This window comes from Xyrauchen texanus, chromosome 27 (assembly GCF_025860055.1).
Source record: "Xyrauchen texanus isolate HMW12.3.18 chromosome 27, RBS_HiC_50CHRs, whole genome shotgun sequence".
NCBI lineage: Eukaryota > Metazoa > Chordata > Actinopteri > Cypriniformes > Catostomidae > Xyrauchen > Xyrauchen texanus.
Window position 1 is genome coordinate 1074346 of NC_068302.1, and position 10660 is coordinate 1085005.

Consider the following 10660-nt stretch of genomic DNA (forward strand, 5'->3'; position numbering starts at 1 on the left):
CAGTCAGCATTATAATAATCATATGTTTAAAAATATTGTTTAAGTTTAAATGGTAAAATTCCTGTTCAACAACTTCACTACCCATGTTACAGCAGAGATCCAATCAGAGAACTGCAGCCAAGCAAGCCAGTGAAAAAAGTCCAGAAGAGGCCGCCCACTTGCGTGACGCACTAGAGTCGGGGTAACACTTTATTTTACAGTACTGTTCTACATTTATGTACTATAAAGTTACAAATGGTAATTGGTCTGTACTTATATAGCGCCATTTTAACCTTAACAGTATTCAAAGCGCTTTATACTGTTACACATTCACCCATTCACACACACATTCATACACCAATGGCAGCAGTGCTGCTATGTAAGGTGCTAGCCTGCCATTGGGATTAACTTGGGGTTCAGTGTCTTGCCCAAGGACACTTCGGCATGTGGAATCATGTGGGCCGGGAATCAAACCGCCAACCCTGCGATTAATGGCCGACCCGCTCTACCAACTGAGCCACAGCCGCTCACAACAACTATAGTAATTACTAGGTACTAACCCTGAACTTAACCCTAAACCTATCCTTAACCTATATTAAGTACATTTAGTTACCTAATATTACTCAGTACTTTCTTGGGCAAGTACACTAAGTATACTGAAAGTGCACGTACTGTAAAATAAAGTGCAACCAGTTGCGGTCTTCCTTCATCCTCAAACATATTTATTAGTATATATACTGGTATATTTTGCAATAAATATAAAATATATTGTTTATATACATATAATCAACAACCTAAAATCAATAGTTTTTTATATTTCCAATCAGTTTTTATCCGATTACATCATTCATGTTTTTTCAATGCTTCATGGGATTGTAGTTCGTGCCCTTGTGAAAGATGTACACTCTGGGCTCTACACAAGTACAGTAGGGCTTCACATGAGGGCTGGCACTTCTGCGTCAGCATCCACGTAAAATATAAAAGTGGTCATCAAGTTGTTGAGTGAAAAAACATGCCTTATTAGCACAACAAATCTACTGCTAAACCGAAACTCCGGGTCGTGCAAAATGACAACGCGGGAACAAATGAGAGTTCAGTACACAGTAAACAAACAATACGAACCTAGCAATGAATAATAAACTAAACAAGTGAAACACTGTAATAAACACACACTTAAATAAACAAACACATATTCAGTAGTGATGTCCAGTTCATGAACAAATCGTTCTTTTGAACCGGTTCTTTTCAGTGAATGAGTAGAACCAGTTCCCCAAATCGGACTAAATCATTTGAAACAGTTTGTGTCTCGAGTCAACACTGCAGTTACTCTATATTAAACTGTCTCGAGATCTCTGAGGTGCCTGACACTCACCGACTTGAAATGAGCTGATAACCGAGAGTAATATCATCCTAGATCTTTGCAATGAACCACTCCAACTAGTTCACAGATGGGACTGAACAAGTGAAACACTGTAATAAACACACTTACACATTATTGAGTCCTACTGATGATCGCTTCATTCTTGATGTCAAAAATGACTTCATTAATCACGGAAATAACGATTCATGATATCAAAATGGAATTTCAACCAGTAAAAGCCATCATTTTTTTATATCAGTAATGGCATTTTAACTAGTAGAATTTCAGAATGATCTGCCATTCATTCTTGTTCAAATCGCAAATACATATATCTACAGGTCCTTCTCAAAAAATTAGCATATTGTGATAAAGGTCATTATTTTCCATAATGTAATGATAAAAATTAAACTTTCATATATTTTAGATTCATTGCACACCAACTGAAATATTTCAGGTCTTTTATTGTTTTAATACTGATGATTTTGGCATACAGCTCATGAAAACCCAAAATTCCTATCTCAAAAAATTAGCATATTTCATCCGACCAATAAAATAAGTGTTTTTAATACCAAAAAAAAGTCAACCTTCAAATAATTATGTTCAGTTATGCACTCAATACTTGGTCGGGAATCCTTTTGCAGAAATGACTGCTTCAATGCGGCGTGGCATGGAGGCAATCAGCCTGTGGCACTGCTGAGGTGTTATGGAGGCCCAGGATGCTTCGATAGCGGCCTTAAGCTCATCCAGAGTGTTGGGTCTTGCGTCTCTCAACTTTCTCTTCACAATATCCCACAGATTCTCTATGGGGTTCAGGTCAGGAGAGTTGGCAGGCCAATTGAGCACAGTAATACCATGGTCAGTAAACCATTTACCAGTGGTTTTGGCACTGTGAGCAGGTGCCAGGTCGTGCTGAAAAATGAAATCTTCATCTCCATAAAGCTTTTCAGCAGATGGAAGCATGAAGTGCTCCAAAATCTCCTGATAGCTAGCTGCATTGACCCTGCCCTTGATAAAACACAGTGGACCAACACCAGCAGCTGACATGGCACCCCAGACCATCACTGACAGTGGGTACTTGACACTGGACTTCAGGCATTTTGGCATTTCCTTCTCCCCAGTCTTCCTCCAGACTCTGGCACCTTGATTTCCGAATGACATGCAAAATTTGCTTTCATCCGAAAAAAGTACTTTGGACCACTGAGCAACAGTCCAGTGCTGCTTCTCTGTAGCCCAGGTCAGGCGCTTCTGCCGCTGTTTCTGGTTCAAAAGTGGCTGGACCTGGGGAATGCGGGGATGTTTCTACTCCAGACTCAGTCCACTGCTTCCGCAGGTCCCCCAAGGTCTGGAATCGGTCCTTCTCCACAATCTTCCTTAGGGTCCGGTCACCTCTTCTCGTTGTGCAGCGTTTTTTGCCACACTTTTGCCTTCCCACAGACTTCCCACTGAGGTGCCTTGATACAGCACTCTGGGAACAGCCTATTTGTTCAGAAATTTCTTTCTGTGTCTTACCCTCTTGCTTGAGGGTGTCAATGATGGCCTTCTGGACAGCAGTCAGGTCGGCAGTCTTACCCATGATTGCGGTTTTGAGTAATGAAACAGGCTGGGAGTTTTTAAACGCCTCAGGAATCTTTTGCAGGTGTTTAGAGTTAATTAGTTGATTCAGATGATTAGGTTAATAGCTTGTTTAGAGACCCTTTTCATGATATGCAAATTTTTTGAGATAGGAATTTTGGGTTTTCATGAGCTGTATGCCAAAATCATCAGTATTAAAACAATAAAAGACCTGAAATATTTCACTTGGTGTGCAATGAATCTAAAATATATGAAAGTTTAATTTTTATCATTACATTATGGAAAATAATGACCTTTATGACAATATGCTAATTTTTTGAGAAGGACCTGTATAATCATTTCTTACTAGTGGAAATTCCAATCTCACATATTAGCTATATAACTTATTAATAGTTAAATGATCATTTTTGATATAAATAATGACATTGTTACTAGAGCAAATGCCTATTCCTAATATTAATAATTGAATTACAATAATTATTTCAGAGCTTGGAATTTATCTCTAGACAATGCGGCTGTAGCATTTGTGTGATAGTTAGCTGGAGAGTTCATAACAATTGGGTAGCTCATCCTGGATTGATTAGGTGTATGTTTGCATTTATTTGGTCATGTGCTTTTTGAGCTGTGTTTATGTGCGGTCAGCTGTCGTTGTGTGCAGCGGGGGCCTCTTAGCAATTTGTGTGTTTGGTTAAGTCAGAGCCACAGAGTGTGTTTGTGGCCAGCTAAAATGTAAGTATGTATGCTAATTGGGTTCACGTTGATTAGCAACAGGTAATTATCGATGAGAATGAAGTAGATATGTTTATCGATACTTTCGAAAAATCAGCATCTGAGCGGTCATGGCCTGGAAATCTGTGGGCAGTTCTGATTCAGTGCGTCTTGGTAGGGAAAAACCAGGAGGCTTATGCATCCCTGAGCTCTGTGTAGTGAATGGAGTATGATACTGTGAAAACGGCCGTAATAAATGTACGAGGTGGTGCTTGAGACTTACAGGCACAAGTTTTGGAATCTTAAGTCATAAGCAAGGAGAGATCTACCTTGATGTGTTTAGGCAGCAACAGACAATGGCCCAAAACGTTTGAGCAGCTCATCCTCATGAAAGTGTTTAAATCTAGCCTTCCCGAACAGTTAGAAGTCCACATGGTGTGGATTATGGGGTGACTGATGTAAAAAAAGCAGCCGTGATGGCGGACACCTATGAGCTTACTCATAAAGGGTTCTGATTGAGTGAACGCTGGTGCTTTTTGGCTGTCACTACTCACCAGTTTTTATTTTAATTTTACATCTGAATATTTTAATGTTTGGAAATTGTATTTAGTTTCTGCTTCTTTATAAACTACACCCTGGACCTTGGAATATTGTGGCTGTTGTTTGATATCTACTGATTCACTGTAGTGGAGGTTTGGAGTTTGGCATTTGTGGGCTCGACTTCCATTGCTGTTCGGTTTGCCTGTCCTTAAGAGATTACACCATGTGGTTCCTCGAGCTGCTGTTATGGATTATTATGTCATTTACTCTGATCAACACCACTCCACGTTTGATGTATACAGCGGCAGAGCGCTACAAACTCAGGCCCTTTAACATTCCTCCACTGTCTTTGCTTAATCACCCGGATTTATTACGACGACTGAAATACATTCACCGTGGATCTCATCAGAATATCCGAATCAGTACCACTAATCCTGGACAAATTCGGTCTTTCTGGTCTATTAACCCAAGACTATCTAAAAACGCTGTGAGGTTTGTCGATTATGAAGTTACTCCCGTACTCAGTTTTTCTCTTTTTAATGTTCGGTCACTTAATAAAAAGTCTTCTCTTATTCATGTACTCATTGTAGAGTAAAATTTAGATTTTATGTGTCTCACTGAGACATGGCAAAAGCCTAAAGACTTTCTTCATTTAAATCAAACAACATCATATTCGCTTACATATGTAAACCTCATTGCTTTGGTAAAGGGGGTGGTCATGCACTTACTTATAAGATCTGTCCCATCTCTGTATCAGAGCCATCATCTTTTGAAATTTGGCTGTAAAACTGAATGGTTCAACTCCTAATGTTGTTGTAATGATTTATAGACCACCCAAGTCATCTACTTTGATTTTCTGCTATTTTAACACACTTATGTACCTTGTCTCCAAATATAATTTTAATGGGAGAATTTAATATTCATTATGATAATGAATTTGAAAATGTTATGTCATATTTTATATTTAGGATGTTGTTCTGGTGTCATGCCTTTTAATTTGACTTCTACTGAATTTCTTATTTCAGATCATAAGCCTGTATTTTGTAAGGTTTCTGTTCCCTTAGTAAAGGTTAAATGATTGACTACTCTGTAAATCGGTGCTGTTTTAACTCTTCCACATCAGATTTGGTACATTTGTATTTACTTGACCGTGTGGCTTCTGTGAAAACCCGTACTGTATTATTTGTTCATTCTTCCCCTTGGTATACTTCTGAACTTCAACACCAAAAGGTCATAGGTCGTCGATTGGAGAGACTGTGCAAAAGATCTGGTCTTGCAGTGCATAAACATATGTACTCTGAACATCTGGTTTCATATAAGGCTAAATCGTCCTTTTATCCAAATATCATTGGCTCTGGACAGAGTAATACAAAGATTATGTTTACAGTGTTAATAAACTGTTGAAGCCTCTAGATACTGTTTCTATTTCTCCCAATCAATGTGTATCTTTTTCTGAATTTTTTAGATCTAAAATTGACAGTATACACCAAGAATGACTTAACTCTGTTTCAATGTCCAGTGGTTATCAAAATGGAAACAATCAAATCTGTTGGTCCGCAAATACTCTTTTTCATTTTGAGCTTCCTTCGGTGGATTATATTACTAAACTGATTATAAAGTCCTCTACTTGTTCACTTGATCCTTTACCCACAGTTTTGGTTAAATCTTGTATTCATTCAGTTTGTCCTATTATTACAGCTATAATTCTTCACTATCTACAGCTTCAAATTGGCTTCCATCACTCGATTTCTTAAAAATACCGGTGTGGATCCTAGTGATCGAAATAATTATTAACCCATTTTCATTCTTCCTTTTATTTCACAAATTCTCAAAAGAACAGTAGCAACCCAACTTGAATCACATTTGCAAAGTAATGACTTTTAAAATCCTTTTCTGCCAGACTTTAGATCTGAACACAGCACTGAAACAGCTCTTGTTAAATGATCTTCTCCTTGCAGCAGACTCTGGCCTTCTGTCTAGTTTCATTCTTCTAGATATTAGTGCTGGCTTTCAGACATTACTCATTCAGTATTATTAGATCGATCGGCTTGTATTGGGGTAACTGAAAATGCACTTCTTTGGTTTTCATCCTATTTAAATGATAGAAAACAGTTTGAACAGATTAAGAATGTTCAATCGGAGCCAGTATCAGTTACTCACGGTGTTCAACACTTTTATCATTTATATTATCTCTTGGTAATATTTTTCACACTTATGGCATTCGTTTCCATTTTTACGCAGATGATACACAATCGTACAGATTTACAAAACCTAATATTTCCTGTCTCGCTTTGGAACTTACTAAATGTTTGCAGGATGTTAACACATGAATGACTAATCATTTCTTAAAGCTTAATACTAACACAAGTGAAGTTCTTCTCATTGGTCTACCTTATCTAAAACACCGTCTTTTACTCGACTTATTGACAACTGCCCTGTCAGTATTTCCACCCAAGTGAAAAGCCTTGCTGTTATATTTGATGGTTTGCTTTTGGCTCTCATATTAATAATATTTCACGTATTGCATTTTTTCATTTACGTAATATTGCTAGACACCATCTTCACTTTCTCAACACAGTACTGAAGTCCTTATTGATGCTCTAGTAACATCAGAGATTGATTACTGTAATTCTCTTTTATTTGGCGTTCTTTACTGACTACAGTTAATTCAGAACTCTGCTGCAAGGATTATTAGCTGTACACATACTTCTGACTATATTACACCTACACTAGCTTCCTGTTCATTATCGTGACCATAACAAAATTGTGTTGCACATCTACAAAGCTGCTCTTTATCTATCAGACCTTCTTCAACTATACATTCCTTCATGTTCTTTAAGGCTTTTAGTTATTCTGAACAAAATTATGGAATTTTTACCGGTGCATAATTCACCAGTTGGATTCTATTTCCCAGTTTAAAACTCAGATTAAATGTATTTGTTTAGAATAATTTTTGTTAACTTGATTGATTTCTTTTTTTATATAACTATGTTTGTTTTGTAATTTATTGATTTGCCTCTATGTTGTAAGGTGCCCTTGAGTGTCTTGAAAGGCGCCTATAAATAAAAGGTATTATTATTATTATTTTTATAAAGAGTTGATATAGAGACAGGCCTAAGTTGGATGGGTGGAGACAAACTGTTGTTTCTAGAGTAGAAGGTAATTGAAACGGTGAACGGCCATTTTTCTTTAAACCTGCTACCCCTTGGGAAAGAACCCTTTGTTGCATTCTCTTGAGAAGGAATCTGCCATGAGTGTAAAAAACCTGGTCATATTGTTTCCATTGTAATGGAAAATAAATAACACGTTTTTTAAACTTTTGAGGAAATAATGTCCCAAAATGCACATATGTGGACATCATGTTTATCAGCGCGCTGATGTCAGAAAAATGTATGAATTTTTATAGCGGCATATCAAGCGAAACTAGAGATGCTACTCTTTACACCCAAACAGGTTTCAATTATAAATGTAGAGAGTACTTACCAGTTGTTGTGTCATGTAACTCTGTCTGCCAGGAGTTTAACCCTTAAAGGACAGTCTAGAGTCTTGTGAACAGTATACATAGTTAAAATGGAGAAGATATAAGTGGATCACCTGTCCGCGTGTGCAGCACAATGATCATCAAGTAACATTGTAAAGGTTCCACTAGTTGCAATTCAATAGGAAAAGCTGTACTATCTGCCTGTTTTAGGGTGACACCACATCCTTTCCTATGGAGGGTTCTTAAAGTCAGTTCTAAATTGTTTTCCTGTCCTCTGTACTCATACATATGGTAGATACATGTTATACATTGTGTGCATTTGCCATTTAAACCTAGCAGATCAATAGAACCATCTTTGCCAGTCTCTTTTCCTCTCCGTGTGTCCGCTGTGTGTGTGACAGAATGCACACTCTCAGGAAAGTAACCATGGGAAAAATTCACTTTTTAATTAAAACATTTAACGTGAAACAAGTAACTCTGAAAGAACACTTCAATGTAAGAAATTAATATTTATAAAAATGTATGTTTGTATATTTGATGAGGAGTATGTGGCCGGGTCGTGATGGAGCATCTGATCAGCGGGACAGTGTGATAAGGGGCAGCCTGAGACGCCAGTTCGAGAGAGAGAGAGAGAGAGAGAGAGAGAGAGAGAGAGAGAGAGAGAGAGAGAGAGAGGCGGCTCTGCCGCATTGCATTCATTGTTTAAGTTCATTTATGCATTAAAAGTATATGTTGATTGTTCAGCCGCTTCACGCTTCCTCCTTGCCCAACCTTTACCTGATACAGTGGTGCCGAAACCCGAGGGAGGGAGGAGGGATGCGCTGTCATGTAGTCCTGCCATCCACCAGGCGAGTAGCCGCTGCCATCTGCCTGGGGACGGAGGGGTCGCTGCCGGCTGCTGAGAGCCGGAGTAATCGTGGTCGCCTGCCAAGAAGAGGAGGAACGGTTCCATCCGCAAGGGGCCGGAGGACCCGCTGCCATACAGCGGGGGAGGAACGAGCTGGTGTCCGCCAGAGGGCAGATGAGCAGTTGAGGGCTGGGCGACAAGGTGTCCTGGAGCCAGCGAACAAGTTCTTTTCTCTCTCTCTCTCCTCTATCTCTCTGTCTTCACTCGCGCTTTCCCTCTCCCCATACCTCCCCTCGTCTCTTTCCCAAGTTCACAGGTGGTGGGGTGGACCACCGGTTGATAGAATGGCCGGAAGTGCAGCGTCCGAGGGGAGATGGGGAGTGGAGTTGGTCAGACTAATGTAATTATTTAATAATGAACCACTATTATGAATATTGTGGAGACATCAATGTCCCTTTCTCTTGTTGGATTGTTTCGTGAAGTGCAGTCTGATCGAGTTTGGGATTAAACAGATTACATCCTCTCCCTACTATCCTAAAGCCCTGGGTGTGATTGAAAGGTTCCATCATACCTTAAAAAGCATGATTCAAACATACTGTACATTGTGAAGAATGCTTGAGTTTGGGACACAGCTTTACAATTTTTACTCTTTGTTGTCTTTAAATGATTTGTCTTGGTTTACACTCTGAGGTATTGTAGGATATGCTAAGGTATGAGGAACTACTCCCTCTTACAAAACCTTTACACATTTGACTTTAACGCCAAGTATTTTCAACACATGGCATAGTATTTGTGTGGAGGTAAATTGGCGAGTTTGTAACATTATTGATATTAAAATTAAGTGACACTTCATTCATTATATTGGAAGAGTTTGAATATTGCCGTGTTGCTCAATATCTGTGTACAGTATTTTTGGCCATTGAATCATTTTCTATTACAAATTATTTTTGTAATGCTACTAAGTAGGACATTGCAAAGTTGATGAACTGCTGTATAAAACAGAAATAAATGAAGCTCAACAGTTATCAAAGTGTTTTGGGTGTAGCCTACATAAAGAATAGGGTGTGAAGTTGATCAAAATAAGCATTTCATATAACTTCTATTAATCGACAATATCAAGGGCAATAATTGTACAACCAGCCCTACAAGAATCTATGAAATCACCAGACAGAAAAAAACTGTTGAGGGAAATGAGTTAATCGTCATGTGACTTTCTTAAAATCTTAATGGTCCGAAAAAAGATTTCATTTTCTTATATTAAATTCCATTATATTCTATTTTAATTCATTCTAAAATAATTTATTGTATTTTTGTTTTGATTTTTACAACGGCATTTTAGTGCCACGTCAAAAATTATGTAAGATTTCGAGAATCAAGTTTTGAGAATAATCTCATAACATGCCTTTTACAAGTCAAAGATTGAAGAAATAAGTGAGTCTGTATCTCACACCTGTACTAATGCACACCTCATTCATGAACAGCTCAGACAATGAAGTTGTGTAACCGGACACAACTCTGTCCTCTCTGGATTTAAAAGACCAAATCGCTCAACTCATCACTTTGATGATACATTATATTATGACTTTAATTTCATGATATGATTTTACTCTCATAATTTTGACTTTATTCTTAAAATTGTACATTTATATTTTATTTTGGTAGATTTTGGGGTGAAATTTGACATGTGAGTTTCGCCTGAAAAGTGTTTGTTACTAATGTTCTTGCCTGAATTATTGTCTCATGTTCATAGCTGGTATAAAGATGGTGAGCTGCTGGAATTTTCTCACCCCGGCTACATTTCCCTGAAGGACGACCACATAAGTATTGTTGCAAATGCAATCAACGAGGGCACGTACACCTGCGTTGTGCGCAAGAAGAGCAAGGTGCTCACCACTTACTCGTGGAGGGTACAAGTGCGCTTCTGATAGCCAGATCATTAGTACAAAGAGACCAGATCCAAATCCCCATCCCTGTGTTCTGATTGAAAGAGAGGGTTCTGACATCACTCTTCTTAAGAGAGCCGTACTGATGAAGAAACAGAAGATCAGGGTTAAACTGGCCCCTCCGCTGACTCGGGCACATGTTTATACACAAAGTGATCAGACGTGTTTAATGTCTTGAATGTGGTGTAACTACATTTCTTATTTGCCAAATAAAACAATTTATTCTGTGA

At 38.4% G+C, this 10660-nt stretch overlaps 1 protein-coding gene across 3 annotated transcripts in view; it reads left to right on the plus strand.

The window, feature by feature from the left end:
* Nucleotides 1–10660, plus strand: part of LOC127620644 (matrix metalloproteinase-23-like) — a 75426-nt gene extending 64766 nt beyond the window's left edge. For all 3 annotated transcript variants that reach the window (XM_052093853.1, XM_052093850.1, XM_052093852.1), the window contains exon 8: nucleotides 10238–10660. In XM_052093853.1, coding sequence (XP_051949813.1) covers nucleotides 10238–10293 — 56 coding nt within the window. In that variant the 3' untranslated portion in view covers nucleotides 10294–10660. The remainder of the gene's footprint in view (nucleotides 1–10237) is intronic.